Raw genomic sequence first — 25,065 nt, 5'->3', positions numbered from 1 at the left:
TCCAGTAACCACTTAACATCAGGTGGGCTCTGAGCTCGTTCATCCATCTAAGCAATAAAAAAAATAATGATCGTTATTAAAATAATAATATTTTAAAAGGACCAGTCGAAAATGTATTTTTCATACAAATCATCGCCTTGTAGACACGGTGTAGGGAGGAGATTCATTGTGAAGCATAGACATCGTTTTAAATCAAATATCTACATGGCTACCATGAGCCCGTTAAATCAAAGGCAACCTAGGCGCGTCACCATTGCTCTGCGCGTCATATATAAATTAACTGATTAAATTTTCCCATCGCTCACGGGACAGAGCATAGTGACATAAAAACATTCGTTTCCCGAAACTATATATCGACGCTTGAAAGGCAAAGTTGACTAAACGACAATGCGTGAACTTTACAGTAGACTAATTTAAAGTTGGAATACCTGGAAAAAATTGTATTTTAACGAATCTAGCTGTAGGATTGAAATGATTTTAATAGACCTAGAGATATATTTTTTTTGCGCATCGAATATGATTACTGCCTATCAATTATGTACAAAACAGTTATTGTCGCTTAGTCACGTTTGCCTTTCAAGCGTCGATATTTAAATAAAAGCTACATAACAAGAAACACAAGTCAAAATAGTAAATAAAACACGCGATAAATGCAGCAAACAGAAATAGATCGGTTACGTACATTAGGATAATGTAATGTCATTTATAAAACGGCTGCATATAAATAAATGCTTGGTGTGTGTTTTCGCCAGTCAGCAATGTCTAGGCGCCACACACGTATATGAAGGCATCACCATCACCTATATTTTGGTCATAATATAGACTAGACTACGCTAATAATTATAGTTAGTAAATAAACAGAGGAAGCTATAAACAAACCTAAATGTAAGTATACCTAATGAAAAACATCAAAATTTTTATATCTCGGTCAAAGCTTTAGATATGTCAATACAAGTTGTTATTGCTTTGAGCCTTGAGCAAAAATTCTTAGTGACTACCAGCGGGAAACACCGCTCCCCTAAATTGTCGCAGACGTCATATCTAAAAAATTTAGCTTTTTCTTGAATACCCCGTGACTTAATAGATAAATCACCCGGTATATTGTTTTTTTTCCTATTGCTTTTAATAGGCGGCTGAACTTACTGCCCCTTGGAGTTAAGAGAATACATACCTTAGCTCATAGGTATCACAAGGTGAACGCGGCCGGCGGAGACATGCCTTGAGGCATGAGACCCATGCTTTGCGAATAGAAACTCTCCAACTTTACAAAATTTCAATTTGTATTAATTTGCTAAACTTACCTTCGCCGTTTAATTGAAAAGTTAGTTTTTTGGATAATACGATACATTTTCATCATACGTAAATATAAAAATGTATTGCTGTTCGTTAGTTTCGCTAAAACTCGAGAACGGCTGGACCGATTTGGCTAATTTTGGTCTTGAATTATTTGTGGAAGTCCAGAGAAGGTTTAAAAGGTAGATAAATATGAAAATGTTCTTAATTAAATAAAAATAACAATTTTGTTTTTCCTTTGACGTGTCCCCCCGTCGGACGGGTTCCTTTTGTTTGTTTTAAGTTTATTTTATACAATAGTTTAGGTCTTTTATTTACCGATTGAGGCACTACGAAGTCTGCCGGGTCAGCTAGTCATACGTAAATACGTAACAACAAAATTTAAATCATAAACTTTCCTCTTTTAACAATGGTTCCGTTGGTTTTTTTTTACAAACTACTTTTAAAAAAACTTCCTCTTTTCAATCTTATGTTAGCATTGAAGCGCTCGGCCTTCAAAGCCGAGGTGATCGTCCTCCAACAAAGAACTGCATACTATAAGCCAAATCTAACGTATTTTTGTTCATCACGGACAATACAAAAAAACCTTGACTGTTTAAGTTTCTTTTTTCTATTGACGTGTGTAATGGACTAACGGATATTTAAAATTAAAACGTACGAAGCGATTTACATCATCTGAGTTTACGATAACGGGTTTGTTTGTCAACGTTTTAAAAACGGTAGGTACGAAAAAAAAACGTAACCTTTTCAAAGTACATATTTCAATATTATATACATACCCATAAAAATATTACAAAAAGCACATTTTAACAAACAAAAAATTTCAATCCTAATCATAGACGCGAAATAATCGTTACGTTATAATAGCTTCCACGACATATACTCGTAGGTAAGGCATCCGATGCATTTATTTCGAATTATGCCGCTGTACTGCTATTCAAATCATACGCCATGTACTATTATAACTTTTTTTGTGGTAAATGTGTCCCTAACACAAGAAAAACTAAATGCGTGAATCTCATTTAGTTTCTCGCCGGATCTTCTGAAATACCGATCCCGTGGATTAAGCTAATCACCGTTGCGAGGGCTAGTCTCTCAGGTTGAGCCCTATGAGCTCAACTACCGTCCGCGCGTAGTTGGAACAGCCTCTTAGGCTACCAACGATTAGGTAGAGAAAGATTGTTCGTGAACGATATTCGCGGCGAAGGAACTGCGTCTTATCAATAAAAATTTTATTAAAAAAATTCGTATTTAATTTTTATTACCACAACAACCAGCCCATTTGCACTACAAAGCAGTGATACGTTCTGTTACACGGAGGTCTCTTGAATATAAGACAGATATGACACCGCTTCCTGTGATACCGATAAGTACTCTCCATCATCATCATCGACAGTGCGTATTCGTCCACCGTTGACTAAAGGACTTTGCTTAATACACGCCACTGAGCTTAATCCTCGTGTCTCACTCTTCTTGTCCAGTTCTTGTAGATTTGCGTTCTCCACTCCAAAAACTCGTTTAGTCTAACTATCCTCTGATGGTTATATACCTAGTCAGGTCATAAATTCTGTCACATGTTTAATGTAAAATAATTGAAACAAGTTTATTCATTATGTAACCATTCATATACCAAAATGAACTTAACAAAACATAGATTCTTATGACACTAAAGTTTATTCAAAATGACCTCCGTGATTTTGAATACAGGCCTTCAATCTGCGCGGACAGTCGTCTATCGCAGCACGAACGAGGTCCATGTCAATATCGGCGGCTGCCTTAATCAAGGATGTCTTGAGTGACTCCAAATTGGGATGAGGCTTTGAGCACGCCTTTTCCTCCAAGTGTTGCCATATCCTGTAATCTAACGGATTCAAATCTGGGCTGGAGGAGGGCCAGTCTTCGTGCCGGGTGAAGTCGATTTCACGCGCCGCCAGCCAGTCTTGTGTGCTCTTCGCTCTATGAGCTGGCGCCGAATCTTGTTGGAATACCCAGTGCCTGTTATTGAACATGGTATGAGAAACAGGTTCCACAAGGTTCGTCAGGACTGTATTTTGATACACAACTGCATTCGTTTTTACGCCTTTCTCACAAAAATGTACCTCTGTTAAGCCCCAATAAGAAACTCCCAACCATACCATGAACGAGGATGGAAAATGACCTCGTTGGACACGCGGAATACGGTTGCTCGCTTCTTCACTACTGTGTGCGTACACCTTATCATTTTGTTTGTTGTAGCTCTCTTCTACGGTAAAAATTTTTTCATCCGAAAAAAGAATTTCCCGATATTTTTTTCCCGCGTACCGCTTCAACAAAGCGCGGCATCTCTTCAGTCTCAGGTCCATTAGACGAGCATTCAAACGATGTCCTGTTTTTCTTCGATATGCCCGAAGCCCTAAGTCTTCATTTAACACCCTTTTCACCGTGGTTCTGCTTAACCACATCTGAAGGGCCAACAGTTTCTGCTTACGTTTGGGATTTCTTTGAATTCGGGCCTTCACAGCTTTTATCACTGCTGGAGTCCTAACAGACCGAGGGCGACCACTTCTTGACCTGTCATCTACACTAAGAGTCTTCATTGTATCGTTTGATAGTACGATAAACGAATCTTTTGGTTATATTCAAATTTTTCAGTATGTTAAAAATTTGAATTGGCGCGTAACCGCAACGATGCAACGCAATAACTGCAACACGATTTTCTTTAAGCGTCCACTCCATATTTAAAAATGAGTAAAATTCTAAAAGTATACATTTTTATTTTCATGAACAATTCGAAATTCGAATTCAATAAACTTTTTTGTGGCCAGCATTCTAAAAGAAAAGTTTTTACTGTGTGACAATACTTATGACCTGACTAGGTATATTAAACTACAAGCTGTAGATGTATCGACCTCACAGGCTACCTCGTATACCGTAGTGATTACCGGAACAATGACCCCACAATCTGAATGACTTAAATCCTTTTGAGATTTGAGGACGAACTCTTGTGTTCCGATAATATTAAACGCATGTCTGCTGCACAATAGATTTACGGCAAAATGGCTAATCGACATGCCGATTGCATGAATTGAAAAAATTACTCGTAATCTAAATAAATAAAATTTAAAAAGTAGATATGTCAAATCAGAACGTGCTTACATCAAAAGAAACAAATATTAAAATGCAAGAATACCACATTATAGTTAAACATTAAGAATCTAAGAATACGAAATCAAAAGAATGCATGCACGGTGTGCTCCTAATGACGCGCTTGTACGTGACCACACTATGGTCTGCCGTGGCTCGTGATAACATCACTAAATAGGGCTTTTTTACTGCCGCCGTTTGCTTACATTCACGAAAAAACTATTCTAGATATATGACATTCAACAGATTTATTACAATGACAGCACTCATAAATTCAGCACATGTACCGTCATAATTCTATTATGATTAACAAAACATTGAGCTTGGCTCGAAAACGATCCTCTGACTTGTTGGTTCGTAAACCCATTGCCGAATTTACCTTACGAATATCTATATATTAATACGTGGAGCAAAAACTTTGTATCCCTTTTTACGAAAATTGCGGGGACGGAGGAGTATGAAATTTTCCACACTTATAGAGAATATAGAGAAGAAGTGCACAATGCTATTTTTTTTTAAATAATGCATAAAAGATACATTAAATCAATAAAGAAAACATTACACACACTACATACCATGTATTTGACGCACACACGCATGGATACTATTTATTGTCAAACTTTGGTTTTTGACGTCTGTTGTCAAATTAAGAATAGATTAAATATTGTTTGTCTTTGTTAATATTTTTTATAGTGTAGTCTTGGCGAAATTTGTGATTATAGAAGTATAAAATACAATCATAATAGTGTACAAACTTACAATTCTAATTAATTATAGTCGAATTTCGACTACTGCAGGACCTCTAGTCTTTGAAATTTTATCAACTAAACGTTTTAAATACGTTTTAGTCATATCCCGTTGCAAATATTTGATTAGCATAGTGATACCGTATCGCGATTATAATGTAACGATGGAATGGACGCGCGGCGGTTAGCGGTGTGAATGAACGCCAATACCTGAGCCTTATCGTCCGGCGACTTATTACGGAAATATTTTAAAATTCAACATAATATGTACAATCGCAGGAAGACATTTATCTTTACACGTCAAGTCTCTGCAACTTTAACGATAAAAACTCGAACTTCTACTACTCTACATTTTTATAATAAACTAGCTGACCCGGCAGACTTCTTAGTGCCTCAATCGATAAATAAAAGACCTAAACTTTTGTATAAAATAAACTTAAAACAAACAAAAGGAATCCGTCCTACGGGGGACACATCAAAGGAAAAACAAAATTTGTTATTTTTATTTAATCTACCTTTTAAACCTTCTCTGGACTTCCACAAATAATTCAAGACGAAAATTAGCCAAATCGGTCCAGCCATTCTCGAGTTTTAGCGAGACTAACGAACAGCAATTCATTTATATATATATAGATAGATAGATAGATAGAAGATAGATAAGACACCAAATCATCAAGTGTGAAAAATTCAAAGCACATGAAATCAAAATTTTAATACCCACTATCCTAAATATCTTACAAGTCACTATAATATCCAGTAATTCTAAAACCGATTCGCAAGACCACGCCAAGACTTAGAACAGGAAGCCAATTAACGTAAATGGAACGAGACTGACAAATAGGAAACCGCCACCCTCGGGAATTGGACGAAATATCTGCCCGAACTCGTGGTATAATAGTTAGCCTGAATTGGCTATAGCTGGAACAAGTAGGAAACCGTGGGAGGCAGACCGTTCTAGCGATGACGCTTCTTAATGGAGGTTAAGATATGTGCCCCCGTGTAACGAGGCACGCTTCTTGTTTGACGCAAGTATTCCGCGTAAATTGGATATGATGTCCATTGTCATAACACATTGACGATGCTATGATTGCTTTGAGACCGTGTCAGACGTGATTCTTAATGCGACACATTCTACATTATTACAACTGCAAGCTGTATATTATTATAAACTAGCGACCCGCCCTCGCTTCGCTTCGGAAACTGTAATTTATTATTGATATCTCCACTATTTAATGGATGTTATTATACATATAAACCTTTCTCTTCAATCACGCTATCTATTAAAAAAAACGCATCAAAATCCGTTGCGTAGTTTTAAAGATTTAAGCATACATAGGGATATAGGGACAGAAAGAGACTTTGTTTTATACTATGTTGTGATAAATCGTATTTAAAGTGACTGGTGATTGTTGGAACGAAGTTCCTTACGGCAGGCTTGGAGGGGATAGAGATTTTGCTGCGCGACCGAACTGAAAAAAATGTGATAGTAAAACCGTAACAAAAATATGTGGAAAAAAGTGCGTGGAATAAAACCATTAAATGAGACGTGCGCAGGCGCGACAGTCGCATACACAAGCGAGTAGTGTATAATACCTTTCTCTTTCTCCCTCTTTCTTTTCGTTCTCTCATCCATTCTCTTTCTATTATTATTTCTATTTTTCTATTTCTATGTAATTTTATGTTGTCAAACAAAAATAAAGAGACATATTTTGTTATTTTAGTTGATAATTTGAATTACGATGTTTTTTTTATTTTAAGTAATTTATTATTTCCTAAAATACTGAATTTCCTAAATACTTTCTTGTACTTAAATAAAAACTAATCAGCAAAATTGAAGAGAAAAATCAAGAAAACCTACATAAAATTGAGCACGATTTTTTTTGCAATATGTGTCGATTCTACATTAGCCGAAGGAACTTCGTTCCTACCTGGTGTCCCACGACACCACATAATTTTTCAAAACCTACAATGCTTTTAGCATTATTTAGCAAAGACGTTTCAATTTCTTGTTAAGCCAACTAGTCTATTTGTAACTAAAATGTATACATTCGTTACGAAACAGAGCGACCACGGAGCAGCAGTTGCAACATCGTATTGATAACCGAAGCCTCTTTCTTAACTGAACCCGTTGCATAAACATCTGGACAGTATCAAAAGCACCTTTAGTAAGCCATAAAATGCATGTCGAAATTTTAAAATTACATTCACGGATTTTCGCTATTCTTTTTCAATTCTATAAGGTTCACGAATTAATAGCTTGGCTGCATAGATTCCTTATTTATCACTACATTTTATAATGTTTGTTTCATATATACCAGACCTACCTATCTGCCTTTATTGACTTCAATTGAATCAACCAAGAAAATTGAACGCGATGAACAGATACAAAAATGCAAACGATTTTTTACCCAATACTTATCGAATCTATGAGACACTTTTACGCGAACTCTTTGGCTTTTTACGTTGTTAATATCGCCAATGTACCTATGTTTACAGGTATACGGGCTTATGACTCAACCGGTCGAGGTCAAGAAGTTACCGGAGTCTTCAAATATCACAACACAATATGGCCACTTGTATTGATATGAGATCAAAGTCCCAATCTTACCAATGCGGTTTGAGGAAACGCTCTAACACCTAAAAATGCCAGTTGGCGATCGCAGTGCGTTGGTTTTAATAATTTGAGAGCGCTGCTCCTAATTCTGTGGTATATTCCTTAATCGTAAACTTTTTTCCTTAATATTAACATTAAATAAATATAATTAGAACCACACAACGTATTATCATGATAACCGACTGTGCGCAGTCAAATTGACCGAAATTTCAGCTTTGGAAGATATTCCGAACAATTCATTTCAAACAGCGATTACTAAGCAAGCTAACCAAATGTTTCGTTTTCACAGCACCAATCATCATAAAACGTGAAAGGAGCATTTGGAATGCTTCTCTGAATAGAATGTCTCAAATGAAAACAGTCCGAGAGAGCACGACGATTTGTGGAAGGGAACTCGACGGGCCACGAACGTTCTGTATGAACAATGAAAAAAGAAGAAGAGCAAAATCTAACAACGGTGCTGGCACGTGGAATGCGGTTTCGACCGACCCGACGTAATTGATTCAGAATATTAGAACTACTAGCAGTGAACTCTATAAGCGTTTGTATAATTTAAATATACACCAAATACCTACATACATTTTTATTTATTGAATAAACTAAAGTTAAGATAGTGTGAACGCTTTTATAGAAGATTTTCATGATTAAATCTCATATATTATTTATGATATTAAGATATATTTGGGTATAATTTCACAGTTCGCTACCGGAGCAGAAGTCATCACTAGAAGAGTTTCAAGAGATGAATATAACTAGCATATCATCCGGTTTTGAAAAAACCTTAAGCGATATTCGAAATCTTTAGCTGAAGACAGCGACTTGGTTATGTCTTTAGCACTACAGTTACTACAGTTAAGGTGAGCCGTGTGCTTGTCCACACCCACAATGGAAAAAAATCAGATAAATTTCATACATTTAATAGTGGTCTCCCTAATAAGGAATTGCGATGATAAGTTCTTAAAGGGCACCCCATCCCCATAGGCACAATCCATTGAGTTTCTCCCCGGATTTTTATTGGGTCGCGATTCCGATGCGGTGTTAGATTCTGCGAAGCGTTGCTGTTGCTAGGGCTAGTGTTAGGAAATTCTCTTAGGTTGAGTCTATGAGCTCACCTACCAATCCGCGTGTAGCTAAAATAGCCCCATAGGCTACCAGCGATCAGGTAGGGAAAAAAATACCTCGCCTTGAGTATTTCTGATAAGATCTGTAATATTTTTTTGTCAAATTAAATGGTACTTTGATAAGCAGCGGCTGTCCAATCCTTCATATCTCTGAACTAAAAAACGTAACTTCGAGCTGAGGGTTTACATTTCAATTACGAGATAAAAGTTATTCGTGAGATCAAATGCAAACTTGAACAATCTTAAAAGTGACAGTTGCTTTAATAAAATAATTATATTTTCAGTTATTAGTTTACTTCACGAAATACTTTTTAGGTGATTTAAAATTAGCTCTTACAATGAAAGATTTTATAAATAGGTTTCGATATATAGTTATTTAATACATGTGCATTTACGGTTGATAGCCGGTTCGTAATATATGTACTATAATGTTAATAGCCCGAGCGATTCGGATGATTGAGTGTATGACAATCGCGTACGTGAGTAAGCAAAATTATAACTAAAATATTATTTTGGTGGTTGGTTTCTACTCACAAAATACTTCTAGTTTTTGCTACTATTACGAGTGTGTAGTAGTGGATACGAACGACCGTCTAATTATTCCGAGGTTGACAGATATAATCTTGATTTGCATAACTGGCTTAAAAACGATCTATGCATGTGTATTGAGATCACCCAGCGTTGATAGGTGTCTTATCATTAAAAACTTTTCTATGCGAATAAGATAAGAATCTAAATAGAATATTACATTATTTTTTTCGGTTTATCCCTGGCGCACAGTAACCGTATGTGTTGGGAAAGTTTTAGTACCTCTCCGATTGGTATGAGCGTTAGAATTTTCTGACAAGCTGCGGGGTCTAGGAAAACAGTTGCTGTATCATCAGCGTAAGCCAAGATCTAATCACGTTTACATCAGTACACTGGATTCCGAAAAATCCCGTTATTTATTCGGAATGCTGATGTTTGTAACACGAATAATACACGGGCGAGATTAAGCCTTAAAGTTGTTTTCCATTTCTTCCTCTTGTTTAATATGCTTCTATTGGAGTTTAGTGACAGGTTGGTTGCGAATATCAAAATCATCAAAACATACTATTTATTTTAACATGACTGCAGTATTAAATGCTTAAATTTTACTAAAACTAAGTTTGATATTCTTTAGTAAATTGTAAATTTTTTTGAATTATTCTAATAGTTATTTTATACGTGTAGTATTTTTAAGTGAAATCATTTACATACCGTGTACTAGCTACACCTTTACAAAAACTGCCAATACAAAATGGAACGATTCTTTTTTTGAAGGTACTTACTATCTAATTATATTAACTATATAGGCACTCTGTCAAAATCTTAAAAACACCACGTGTCCTTATCTTTTATGTGATTTTTACTGCCCAATTGTATATAGATAAAAGTAATAATAGACTACTAACGACAAACGAGGTCGGGTGTGTCGGATTATCGCTAGTGGCCACACTGTAACATGACAACATTAGGGCCGTTTTAGGGCCGCGTTTAATGAATGTATGACGTCACCGCCAGAAAGCTTTAATTTTTATTTAGATTGTTTTTATTGCCCTTGTAGGCAGACGGGCATACGGCCCACTTGATGGTGAGTGGTTACCGTCGCCCATGGACTTCAGCAATGCCAGAGTCTATCCCTGGCATTGCTGAAGTCCATGGGCCAAGCCGCTGCCTACCGTTAAGCACTCTCCATTAGATACATTTAGAGTTTTGTTGTGTAACAATAAAATTGTCGAATGTTTGGTTCGTTTTTATGAAGTTTGTTGGAAATTATTTCACAGTTTATTTAAAATCACATACGACCTTCATTGTAAAAAAAACAATTAGGTATTAATTGTAAGCCGGACAATCTGGAAGAAACAATAGGCGAACTCCCAGTGCGGTAGGCAGTGGCTTGGCTCTGCCTCTGGCATTGCTGAAGTCCATGGGCGACGGTAACCACTCACCATCAGGTGGGCCGTATGCTCGTCTGCCTACAAGGGCAATAAAAAAAAAGAAAAAAAAAGCGTGTTCGCAGTGGAACGCAATGAATTTAAGATAAATAAAACTGACGACATAGGTTCATGCACTTACGTATGACGCGTCAATTCCAATACAGGTTGACAGTAGTTAGTGGGATCCTTGAAGTTGCCATAGCTCGGCGTATCACTATCGAAGTCATTTGGAGGATAAAGTCGAATTACGAAAGTGATAGTCCTGATCTAAATTTCGTTTCGTGACCGGCTTAAGAGTCGTGGTTAATATAAGGCAACTGAGAGCTAGTCCGTAGTCTTATTACCGATCGAAAACAATCACAGTCGTCAACAAGGACTACATTATTTCCGCATTTATTTTGTTTATCATTCCGATGAAAGGGTGTATTTTGAATCCGAATATAATATATGGGCACAACCACTTCGTTCTGTATACATCCAATTGAAATAATAGGGCACATTTCAAGGTGGGTAATGGCATTTTCACTGTGATATCTCTATTTAATGACAAACACTCACCGATGAAACCAAAATACTACACGTCTTTCTGTGAATATAAAAAAAAAGCTCCCAAATACTCACCAATGATTATTTTTTATCTCCTTGTTAATATGCACTTTTATTACCTTAAACTGTTTACGTCTATATAAAAAAATCTTTCAATGTAAATATCACAGACTAAAGGCAACCCCGATTAACTGTCGCGGACCGATGACAACATCTTAATTTTATTACCTCGGTTTAATATTTTTACTGGGATAATAACAAATTAAATATTTTCGTGTTTTTTTTAAAGCTTTTTTTCAACGGTGTATGTTTGTTTAGTCGCTCATGATTCATTCATTCATCTTTATTCAGCATGTGTTTAACGTTATCGCATTTAATTGACTTAGTACTCGAGAGCTCGGCTTTTTTTTTTCTTTTTTTTTTTCTTCTTTTGGCAGTAGTACTTTACTTTTTGCCAATGACATAAATTAAAAGATTGGGAAACCAAGTCAAAATAGGATACGAAACACGAGAAGCGATCAGATAAGTAAGAAGATGTTTGAAACGGATAATAAAAATTTCATAAATATACATAAATACACTTACAAATCAAATATTTAAACTTTAATATGGTTCTGAAGGGTGAAAGATGACGAGAGCTTGGCTTGTAAGTTTTAATTAGACGATAATGATATTTAATAGACACTGAATGCAGCTTATGGACTGCCGTAGGTCACGAGTATTGTACAGATTTTTGACATACGGCGAATTTTTTTTTTTTTTTTATAATTAAGAACGCTATTAATTAAATACGCTTATCTAACACTCTAGCTCTTATCGTGAAGATGAAAATCCAAGCCAAACAAACTGACTCACCACAAGATACTATTGTGAAATGCAACGTAACAGTCTAGAAATATTTTTATTTTTTATTTTTAATATTTTTATTGCTTCGATGGGTGGACGATATCACTTACTTAGGTTACCGGAACCCATAGACATCTACAACGTAAATGCTGCCACCGACCTTGATAAAAAAATGACTGTAGTTTGCGCATTGTTCCAATTTCAACCAACAATACCTTCGCTGTCCGTGATCACGAAGACCGTAAAATATTCAAAAAGTAAGAAATTAATATAATGACATTAAAAACGTGAGATTAAACGGTAAAATTGGTACTTAATTTTATAATTGCACCTTTTTATTTATTTATTGCTTAGATAGTTGGACGAGCTCACAGCCCACCTGGTGTTAAGTGGTTACTGTAGCCCATAGACATCCACAACGTAAATGCGCCACCCTCCTATAAGAAATAAGTTCTAAGGTCTCAAGTATAGTTACAACGGCTGCCCCACCCTTCAAACCGAAACGCATTACTGCTTCACGGCAGAAATAGGCAGAACGGTGGTACCCACCCGCGCGGACTCACAAGAGGTCCTACCACTAGTAAAGTTGTTTAGAGTAATGTGCAAAATCATTAGGTTTATCTAAATCTAAAAGTCTGGGTGATTTGTTCGAATTTCGACCAATAGGCTAACACTATCGCGTAATATTTTCAAATAAGCTCAAAGCATCAATGCGCGTTGGCCGTTCTCGTAACCTTATGTTAAATTAATGATCGACGTTCTTTGCGTTCGTATGTATCAATGGAATTCCGAGCGTCATTTGTACATTGCGTACAAATAAATAAAAACCTTAGTGACATTAAAAAACGATCGTTATTAGGCCTTACGTTTCTTTATTTTCAGTAGAAATTCCAATACACCTTGTACGTGTTTATGATGGAATTAGATGGCCCGACTAGCTCACAGTCCTATTAATTTTGAGCAGTGCCTAACTTTACTTACGAACTTTTTTTATGAATGAAGGATTACTGGTGTCTCGGAGGTCAGAGTTTCAGCAGGACAGGTGGGCGAGCAAGGGCTCATCAGCCTGGGGACTTAGCAACTTAAGGACAGTTGCTTTGCGAATGAATCTACTACTGGATCGGAATCGCGACCTGTTGAGAAGATCCGGCGAGAAACTCAGCAGGCCGACGTATCGGTTAGGGGCTTACAAACTAATGACTGCTACCAACAAATTGATGTTTTTTTTTATTGCTTACCGGGGTGGACGAGCTTATAGCCCACCTAGTGTTAAGTGGTTACTGGAGCGCATAGACATTTACAACGTAAATGCGCTACCCACTTTGAGATATAATTTCTAAGGTCTCAGTATAGTTACAACGGCTGCCCCACCCTTCAAACCGAAACGCATTACTGATTCACGGCAGAAATAGGTAGGGTGGCGGTACTTACCAGTGCGAACTCACAAGAGCTCCTACCACCGGTATATTTGATGTATTTATTACATAAAATAAGTCGCAACCTAAATATTCAAGTGCAAGTAAACTCGGCTTTTTCGTTACAAAAACGAAGTTAATCAATTGTAATGTGTTTATCGGTTGATAAAGCTCAGATAAATATTGTAAAACGAGATACTATTGTTACACGGTTTGTACACAATTGTTAATTCTTAGAACTTATTGAAATTTTAGTGTTTTATTCATTGTTTGCGTGTCGTTCGATGTGTGTGTGTGTATGTGTGTGTGTGTGTGTGTACATTGCCGGTTCATATTTACAGTATTTATTGGGTAACTTCCGTTTTGTTTATAATGAAATACCACCTCCTTGCTTCGTTCTCTCGATGCTGGAGGTCGTGATTATGAAGTTACAAATTTTTTTAAGGACAACAGTCCGCCGGCTTGCTGCAATACTTAAAGACAATAGTCTTCAACGCTTGCATGCTACCGGTCATGACATATGGCGCTGAAACGTGGACATTGATCGTTGGTCGTAAGTCCGTAAGTTCAAAGTCGCTTGGCGTGCCATGGACAGGGGTATTGCTTGGAGTTTCTTTGATGGTACGAGTCAGAAATGTGAAAATCCGTTGAAGAACCAAAGTAACCGATATAGCCCTCAAGATTGGCAAGCTGAAGTGGTATTGGGCCGGACACACGTGTCGCAGAACCGATGGCCGATGGAGCAGAGGTGTTCTGGACTGGAGACCACGTACCGGTAAGCGCAGTATTGAGCGTCCCCCTGTCCAGTGGACCGATGAGTTGCAGCGATATGCTTGAGGAGTTTGAATGCGGAAGACGGAGGATCATTCATTGTGGCGGACTATGGGAGAGGCCTACGTCCAGCAGTCCGCCAGCTAGATCAATCTTCGGCAGTGTGGTTAATCTTGGTGGCATTGGCCCGGACATGTTCGGTCCAACACATAGGACTCTGACCTTCGGATTTATTTCTACATAATTATCAACTTGCTTTCTGGTAACGCGTTCGAAATATTCAAGAATCCCGAGTCTGGCGGCAACGCTATTAATTTTACCTTCCAAATCTGAATTAATGAACGTTGAACGAATGAAGGACCATTGTTAGGTTTAATATTAGAAGTTTAGAACGCCCTCAAACTGTACACACAGCATACGATACAGCCTAAGTTAAGCACCGACCAAATACGAGGTTTTATTGTCGATTTCCCTGGTCGCAGTTCATTTTGAACCTTAAACGTGTATAAATAAAGAGTACTATTTTACAAATAAAACTTTATGTATCTACACTGACATTTCTTTTCAGACATAATCTCAAAACCATTTCAGGACTACAATTTTATTTTTTTTGAAAGTATTTTTTTAAACGATTGGCATACAAAACTGTTTACAGTTCTATATCTCCATATTCGTTGATCATACGGTTAAATATAGCGTGCATTAGAGAATGATCTATATTAATTATTGAGTGGATCGAGATAGCAATGATAAAATTCTCACAATATTGTCAAAACGTTATCAATTCAAAGAGTATCTCCTTAATATTAAGAAAATACAACGTAGTCAAATCTTGAAAAGGCAAAAAAAACATTGGGACATTTTTAGAAACGCCATAAAAGTTAATTAAACTTCATGTGAAAAATTACTCGCACCAATCACAAAGATATTGAATGTGCGATTTAAATTGAAACAATATGTCGTCGACCTTGATATCAATTTATTAACAACCATCAGAGGTTCGAAGTTACGTCAAACAAACGAAAAAAAAAAAACTAAATGAGCCAGAGCGATCTCGCCTAAATATGATGGTATCTGAACTAAGACAATCTCATTTTTTTTAATATTAATTGTAAACGTGCTAATTTCATAAAATATTATGATATTTAGTAAATTATATTTCGAAGATTTATTGCATTAGTGTACGTTGAATATTTTCTTATTGCAAAAGATTAAAAGACGGGTAAATATCCAGCATTTTGCTGACTGTTTGTGGTGGTTACTTACTATCCGTGAGTCGGAAACCTACCGGGCGCGGAATGCTGAAGCGTTTTAACGCCTGTGACATTAACAATGTAAAAACGACTAGACTTAACAGACTGTCCATCGCGCGTTCGTTACTTTGTGCCTTCAACGAGCCTGTTAGTCATTACGGATACTCCCGATCCATTAACAGTCCTTTTAGGTACATCAAGCACCGGTCACCGTCCTCGCCGAATCCGTCGCTTGGGACGAAGGGGTCGACGAGTAAATTAACCCATAGACACGGTCCACTGAGTTTCTCGCCGGATCTTCTCAGTGGGTCGCGTTTCCGATCCGGTGGTAGATTATGCGAAGCACTGCTCTAGCCAGGGCGAGTGTTAGCAACACTCCGGTTTGAGCCGCGTGAGCACATCTACACGTCAAGGAGAAGCTGGAATAGCATCTCAAGGATATCAGCATAGGTAGAGGAAAAAAAAAGAGCCTATTATCGAATTTCTTATTTCGCACTTATTTCTGTTAAAACAGGAAAAAAAATCGCCGACCTTGACTTGACAATCGTCTATATTATAGAATGTTGTCATCGTGTCAGGTTTCGTATAGTTAAACGGGGCATAGTTGTAATAAGTAGGTATTATGACGAATAAGACCAGTGATTCAGTGCTGTTTGTCGAAGCACAATACATTACATTAGCGGAAATCCAAACTCATGTTTTTTCTCGGTCGTAACTCGTTAATTTTTGACAGCGTTTTAATCTAAACTCTAAAAGCACTTCATCGGGACTTCAGTCCACGAAAACTGGACATCGATTCGAAATAAAAAAAAAAAAACGAACAAAAACCGCGCGTCTATATCTATACTTCTATACTAATATTATAAAGAGGAAAGATTTGATTGTTTGTATTGAATAGGCTCCGAAACTACTGAACCGATTTGAAAAATTCGTTCACTGTTTGGAAGCTACACTATTTCTGAGTGACATAGGCTATAATCCTTTTTTTTTAAATTAGGGATCTTTACTGAAACTCCAATAATATAACCCAAGGTGTAAAAATATTACCTAAAATATTCTTTACATCGCGTTCTCGGCGAAAACTATTGATGATAGAATAAAATAATGTAGTACGACTTTGTAGAACACATTATCTACAAAAAGTGTCACGACAACATATGTCTAACTATTATAGTTATGGCGCAATAAGTGTTCTTTTATTTAAAAAAATAAAACAACGTCAAATATCGTTGAAATTTTTGTTAAAGACCCGAACGGAGCCGGAGCGGGCCGCTAGTTTTACCATAAACGTTTTAGTAACTTCATAATCTCCTTTAAATAATGAGAAACTAAGCCCGTATTCAAATTTAAGCTTATACTAAAATATAATACTCGCATCTAGAGTGCATCTGCTTGAATGAGAATTAAGCTTGATGACTAATAGCTAAGCCCTAGCAACACAAACAGTAGCGCAGCTGACCGACAATGCCTTTGCTGGGATTATTAAATTTAGGAAAATAATATTTGTTGAGAGTAGGGGAGAAGTGTATTGCACTTTAGTGGGAATTTTTGAAACCCTTTCCCTAAAAGGTCTCAGTATCGTTCCTAAATATATCATTAGGTTTGTGTAGAAAAACATGAATGTACATAAGGTTTAGGTTAAAATCACTTATTTGGAAAAAAAAATATTTTGCAAATTTTGTAGATGATTAATTCTTGAAAAAGGATAATCATCTAGCAATGTTAGAATCAAATTCAATTTAAATTATTATATTGGAAATTTAAGACATTGTTCAGGTACATACAACAACACAATTATTACAATGTCATTTGGTAAATATAACATTACAAAAAAAAATACATGAGTTTCAAATTATCTGCATCACATTAATGTTTTTTTGAGGAGAAACTGACATATGGATGAGAATAGTGGGCGATGGAGCATTATGACATAAAAAAAGGGAAGACCTACAACCCAACAGTGGGTATCAGAGAGTTGAAGATATTATTATTTATTCAAGAAGAAATATAAGTATATCATGGTACTTTTAAACGTATATATATAATGGTATGGTATATTAAATATAAATACATAATTTTACCATCAAAGTTAACTTTATGTTTGTACTTTAAATGATTTTGAGGTGTAATGTATCATGATAAGATGTATACAACATCATAACATTCCTATGGCCGTGGCCCAATTTGATTTCACACAAACTGAATTGTAGGCACCTTAAAAATACACTAGCACATCTAATCACAAAGCAAATACTGTAGGACTTTACTTGATAAGATTAAAGAAAATAAACATTTTGTAATTTAGGCTAACAGTTTGTTATAGTTTCAATAAATCACAAACAGTCCTTGAGTTGGGGCCCATGTCTCTTATGTTGACAATGATGTTGTGTTTCAATTTTAATTTTAGTAAAAAAAAAAACTCGACACAATCAACAATTAGCATCTGGTATTTAATGACACCAAGCAATCAGGGGTAAGGTTGGAAATAATTAAAGTTAATAATTAAAGCCATTATTCTGCTGCACTAATAATAATGTCTATAAGTTGTAATATCCACTTATACTTAGGTGGATAATGAGTCACAGCCTCTCTATAGTATCGTCACTTAAATATTTAACTTTGAAAATGTTTGGTACTTTTTTTTAAATGATTTTTAATTGAACTGATCTCCTTCCATTTTTATATTAATTTCTATTCAATAAAATTGGGTTGCTTAATTTAATATGGTTATTTTCTTTCTGATCGCACAAAGTTAAAACCATTACTTAAATATCTTTTGATAGGAGGTAAAATATTAATAACAATACTCAAATAATATCCTTACTTATTCGTATTTATGACATTTTTAACTGAATATAATCATTTGGCATTCTCATTTTATCAATTCTTAAGTACGAATTAGAGATGAAATTATTATTTTCAATCACATCTCAAGATAGAAATTAATTATTGTTTTGGTTTACTTATAAAAGCAATTTACTATTTCAAAATTTATTTTTATTAAGTTTTTCAAGGTGTAATAGCCACTTGAGGAAGATTTTAATATGTGACTAATTGTATATGATATAAATGTCACATCATTGCAGTATTGAAAATATTTGTAAGTTATTTTTCATTAACTTAGTCAGTCATTATGATAAGTGTAAGGTTTTATTGCTGTTACATATAAACTTTGATTTCTATTTATATGTGTTGACTACATTAATATATTAAAAAACATGTTCTAGGATTTTTTTTACTTCATTATCATATAATTCTTGTCTATTATGTTATGTGTGGTCAGCTTTATTCAGTCCAGTTAAACTTTTCAAGTAGCGACAGGGCCTTTTTGCTTGGTTAATTGGACTTACCTTTCGGAATGCAAATAGTTCATTCTGCAACTTCTGCCTCTCAGCAGAGGGCTGCTGGCCCTTGCCGCGTATAAACTTCAACATTCTGCCTGCCTGCAACAGAAGTTACACTTAACCACGGCACACGTAGTAACAACAAATTTTTTGAAGAAACCCCCACCATTATCAATTATTGCATTCTCCGACTGGTAAACACTGGCACCCACACCGGCATCTAAAAGCCGACTGGCAAATGACAATTGCTTTTATGTTTCAACACAGCGATGCGATTACGGTATCCCGCACCCAGATAATAACATGAGACATCAAATCGCTTGATAAATCGTCAGATAAGGAAAACGATAAACGAACTGCTCTGAAAACCAGTAATTTCTGCGTTTTCGACCAAAATCCAGAGTAGCCACTTGAAAACATGACAAGACAACGCCTGTCTGTTGCTGCATTTTCGCTGGGATGCAACGTTTAATAACTTACGTTAGTACTGTTAGTAGTGACTTGTTACCGAAATTGTATATTACGTACCCAGAGACGACAGTTTGAGAACTTTTAGTTATAAAATCCAAATTTAGATAGATGACAGACAACTCACAAACGGCGTCAGAATTACACACAAACACGAAAAGTCACTTTTTCAAATCAAATCACAAATTCATGGACGCGCGCACACGAAACGCACCCACACTAATGTTCGAATGACGTGAGGCTCAGAGTTACCATTTTAAAATGTTTAATTCCACGGCTTTTTTTAAATTGACAGTGAAAAATATTTGAAATTAGAAACTTTAAAGAACTTTAAAATTTTATACTCTTATCTGTTTTACTTGAGTTATAAAAATAGTAACTAAATAAATATGCCTAACTGTCTTTCACTAAGCATTGGTCATCACCTTAAAGCCTCTACAGGCTCTGTTATTTGTTTTATTTTAGACACACCACAAGTTATCCACGAATATTCGTTTGAATTTCGCATAGTTTAATTTTAGAGGGATCTGATATGTTTTTACTGGTTTATTACACTATTTTCTTGAATTATTGAAACATCACATTCTTTTGACAATTTGAAAAATGTTGTTCCAATTTTTTTAATGGATCCAACTTGACGTCTTTTCAAAACATTACCAAAAAGTACAGTATTTTTTATTTTGCTGGCAATACTATTATTTCGTTTAAAAACGGCCTTCCTGTTTGTCAATCCACAAATAATCCGTTTAGAAACAGACGAATCTTATTTGTAAATCAATGTACAAAATTTAAGAATTTAAAATGATTTGTAAAATAATAAAAAAATCCAAATATTTTTCTTTTTTGAATCAATATTGCGATCCACATTTTTTGATACATGCGAATATTTAAAAAGTGCCTCTAAAATCTAGTCATTGTCATTCAACTACATTTTTTTTAAATATTATTATGTTCAAAATTCGAATCATAGATAATACACTCAATAATTCGAATGGTGCTAATACGTATGTACATCATTTTCTAAAGAAAATTTATTTAATAAACACGTGCCGAATAACAAAATTAAGCATTTTGGTTTACAAAAGATAAAGCTGACTGGGTGGAAGATCTTTTTAGAATGTTTTTAGTTAGAATGCTTGTAAATACTTTTTATTGCACTCGGAAAATATCAGTAGATCAAATTAGAATGGAAAGATAAAGATATTACTACTACTGAGGAATATATAACTAGGGAGATGCAGTCTTAACTAGAGCAGACCAAAGTTACCTACTTCTGTTTCTTCTGAATAATCATTGGTTGTCTATCGACAGTTAGTTTTTTTTCCTACCTATTCCAGTAACCTCGAGGGGTTATACTACGTTCTCCAAGCGAGTAGGTGAGCTCACGTGGCTCTAATCTGGTGGCATTTCTTACACAAGCCATACCAAGAGCAGTGCTTCGCAAAATCTACCACCGCGTCGGGAACGCGACCCACTGAGAAGATCCGACGAGAAACTCACTGAGCTGTATCTGTGGATTGTACTCGCCGAACCCTTCGTAACGAACGACGGGTTCGAGGAGAACGGTGACCGGTGCTTGAGGTACCTAAAAGCACCGTTAGTGGATCGTCAGGATCCGATGTGACGCGCTTAGGGCTACGACCGTTTACCATTCGGTCCGCAGGATCGGCAATGTAATTACCTGCGGCCATGATAAGAGTTTCCGTATCGTGCCGCTTTCTCGAAATAGCGGACTAATGCCGACTGAAGATACTAAGCTGTTCCGGCTGGCTGCTGACAGAAAGGAATACAGAAAGCTAACGGCCAACCTTCAGGATTGAAGAGGCACTGGAAGAAGAAGAAGAAGATACTTACTGATGGTGTTAAGCTCCATGACGACATGGAGGTCACGTTTCTCACAAACCACGTTGCTCCGACGGTTGTCCGGCAAAAACGGGATTGAAAGATTTGGTTAGTCTTTGAGATAACATCGCTTCATAGAAACGGAATTAATTCATGTTTTCGTCGCTAATACGCCATAATAATTAGCACTCATAATTTACCTAGCCTAGTTTGAATCCAAGCGACACGTCTTCACGACACGACAAGTCTAAGGCGACACGTCAATCAATAGCGGATACGACGAGGGATGTTTTTTGCTTTTAATTTCCTCAATTTCGTCAAGTCCACACTTGAAGAGGGTTCGTCGTCCCGTATTATATTACCTACGTAATTTTCCTAAATGAATTTACTAGTATTTTGTCGTTATACAAATGGCTTTATACGTTGCGGTCTAATATGATAATGATATGAATATGATAATGATTGAACGAGCCATCGGTCGATCTGATATTAAGTGGTTACCGAATTCACATACATCGCAACGTGAATGCCGCTACCCACCTTGAGACCTAAGGTCTAAACAACAGCTGTACCCAGCCCTACCACATGCCCAGCCATCGGTACTTACTTAAACATGTGGGTTTTTTTATTGCTTAAGTGGGTAAACGAGCTCACGGCCCACCTGATCTTAAGTGTTTACATTTACATTACATATTTACATTTATTTCATGCGAGCTTGTATTGTAAGACGCTTTTATTAGCTTGGTATGTTTGTACCTTGTATGTACCTATATGTGTGTGGTTTCTTTGTATGTAATTGAATCTTTGAGCATCATTTTCACTAACTTGAAGACGATTGAATTGAAAATTAGCAGGCGGGTTAAAGGCTAATGACAATACTATGATTTTATAATATCGCTCTAATATCCTGACAGGCGTGGACAGGATAAAAAATATCAATTATTAGTTCGGTCTGTGCGTGTTTTATTCAGTTTTAAATGATATTACAGTTTATGCACATTACTACAATTTTTTTTAATTGAGGAGAAAGTCCAACGTTACCACTCAGGCACACTTATAGAGCTTTTGAGTGACCAATTAACTGAGAAAATAATTGGCTTGAGGAATTTATATTCACAAATCTCCACGATTCGTATTGTTGGCTCAAGTATTTGAGATTTTGTTCTTTTGATTTCGATAGCGGTTTGAATGTTTTCTTCAAATGATTGTCTTTATTTCCTAAAATGTGCTTTAACAACAGCTTTCTATTATAAACAAGAATTATCTCGTATGCCACGTGTTTCGGAAATATATTAGACTACTAGGCTGCACTAAAAGTATCGGGAATGGAATAATTCCACTGTTCCTGTCATATTAAAATCTTTTTAATTGAAAACTCCTTGGTTTTAAAAATCGAATACCATATATTTATTTAAAAAAAGATTCTCGGTCTTGTCACGAGGTTTTGTCAAACTTGTTTAGTCGTTGAGAAAATGGAATTGACTCGAGAAAATTCAAGAGCGATGATTTATTATGACTTTCGAAGTGGTTTAACACAAAAACAGTGTGTTGACCGGATGATTTCTGCATTTGGTGATGAAGCCCCATCCAAAACCACAATTTATCGCTGGTTTGCTGAGTTTCAACGTGGACGTGTCAAGCTCAGTGATGATCCCCGTCAAGGTCGTCCAAAAACTGCAGTCACCCAAGAAAACGTTGATGCTGTGCGTAAGCTGATTGATAAAGATCGACATGTGACATACCGCGAAATTCAGGCAACTTTAGACATTGGCATGAGTCAAATACAAATAATCTTGCATGAACAATTAGGTGTAAAAAAGTTGTTTTCCCGATGGATACCGCATTCGCTCTGTGAAGAGCAAAAAGCGGCTCGCGTTACTTGGTGCGTCAGAACTCTCGAAAGATTCCACGCAGGATCCTCAAATGCTGTATACAACATTGTATCAGGTGACGAATCCTGGATATACGCGTACGAACCCGAAACAAAAAACCAGTCACGAGTTTGGGTGTTCGAAAATGAGTTAAAGCCAACAAAAACCGGCCATGTTACGACTATTCCTCTTGAGGGACAAAGAACGGTTAATGCAGAATGGTATGCTAGCATTTGTTTGCCACAGGTCGTTTCTGAACTCCGTAAAGAGAACTGCAACCGCCGCATCATCCTCCATCACGACAATGCGAGTTTTCACACCGCGCACAGAATAAAAGAGTTTTTAGAGCAAGAAAACAAAGAATTATCAGACCATCCGCCGTACAGCCTCGACCTAAGCCCTAATGATTTCTATACTTTCCCTAAAATAAAGAATAAATTGCGTGGACAGCGATTTTCATCACCTGAAGAAGCTGTGGACGCCTACAAAACGGCCATTTTGGAGACTCCAACTTCCGAATGGAATGGTTGCTTCAATTATTGGTTCCATCGTATGGAAAAATGTGTCAAATTTCGCGGAGAATACTTCGAAAAGCAATAAATACATTTTTAAATAGTAATGTTGTGTCACTTCGTTAATTCCCGAAATTTTCAGTGCCGCCCTCGTAGCTGTACCCGTCCGCTTCACTGGGCATTTTTTTTTAGATAAGACGTCAGGTGCATTCGTGTTGAGCGATGCACTGGTGTTCGAATCCCGCAGGCGGGTACCAATTTTTCTAATGAAATATGTACTTAACAAATGTTCACGATGGACTTCCACGGTGAAGGAATATCATCGTGTAATAAAATCAAACCCGCAAAATTATAATTTGCGTAATTACTGGTGGTAGGACCTCTTGTGAGTCCGCGCGGGTAGGTACCACCGCCCTGCCTATTTCTGCCTTGAAGCAGTAATGCGTTTCGGTTTGAAGGGTGAGGCAGAGGGCAAGAGACGTTGTAACTATACTGAGACCTTAGAACTCATATCTCAAGGTTGGTGGCGGCATTTACGTTGTAGATGTCTATGGGCTCCGGTAACCACTTAACACCAGATGGGCCGTAAGCTCGTCCATCCATCTAAGCAATTAAAAAAAAAGATAAAAAAACGATGCTTGCATGATATTAAAATTTTGCGACTTCCATGACTACCAGAGACGGTACGGTCTACAAAATTAAATACAAAAAGTTTTTAAAATCACAAATTTTAAAATAAAACGAACCAACTCGAGAATAAACCATTCAAAAAAACTCAAACAAAAATACTCGTTTTCAAAATTTTACTTCTTTCTTAATGACCGCCTTCATGACGGGTTTCGCGTTGAGTTTTTTGTTTTATTAATAAATCATGAAGGGATTGTTATTCCCCCAACGGTACACGAGGTGTAACTTGATCAATATATAATACGTGTATGTAGGTACCCAGAAATATACGGATAGGCAGGAGTGCCGCAGGATAATCCAGGAGAAAGTTATTAGAGGAGGCCACGACCCTCAGCATTGAGGATTATCGATGCAAGGAACAGGATCCGGAATGTTCGCATACTTATTTCAATACGGATATTCTTCAATTTTTTCCTTATACTTGACCAACAGTCGTAAATTTCATGCGGCTAGTTGTTCGATTAAAAACTAGCGTTGTTATCCTATTTTTCGGAAATTTATTTCCTCGCATTCCGTACAGTTTGCCACTTTCATTCTCCTTGGTTGCTATTAAGGTTGACCGGCGAACAAGCTCAGGACCCACCTGATGTTAAGTGGTTACCGGCGCTTATAGACATCAACAACCTTTATGCCGCCACCCACTTTGAGACATGAG

The 25,065-nt window shown here is 36.5% G+C and overlaps 1 protein-coding gene across 6 annotated transcripts in view; it reads right to left on the bottom strand.

Moving 5' to 3' along the window:
- l(2)gl (LLGL domain-containing protein l(2)gl) overlaps positions 1-19,738 on the bottom strand; it is a 68,356-nt gene extending 48,618 nt beyond the window's left edge. For 2 of the 6 annotated variants that reach the window (XM_089734289.1, XM_089734288.1), the window contains exons 1-2: positions 19,197-19,352; positions 19,037-19,129 (exon numbers count right to left, since the gene is read on the bottom strand). In XM_089734289.1, coding sequence (XP_089590415.1) covers positions 19,037-19,129; positions 19,197-19,199 — 96 coding nt within the window. In that variant the 5' untranslated portion in view covers positions 19,200-19,352. Of the gene's footprint in view, positions 1-19,036; positions 19,130-19,196; positions 19,353-19,558 lie in introns of those variants that run through there. The other 4 variants (XM_089734285.1, XM_028187951.2, XM_089734287.1 and 1 more) reach the window with 3 other exon arrangements.
- Between the last annotated feature and the right edge of the window lie 5,327 nt (positions 19,739-25,065).

The sequence above is a fragment of the Bombyx mandarina genome, chromosome 17, assembly GCF_030267445.1.
Source record: "Bombyx mandarina strain Sakado chromosome 17, ASM3026744v2".
NCBI lineage: Eukaryota > Metazoa > Arthropoda > Insecta > Lepidoptera > Bombycidae > Bombyx > Bombyx mandarina.
Note: the sequence above shows the minus strand (reverse complement) of the source record. Positions and strands in the feature narration are given on the sequence as shown.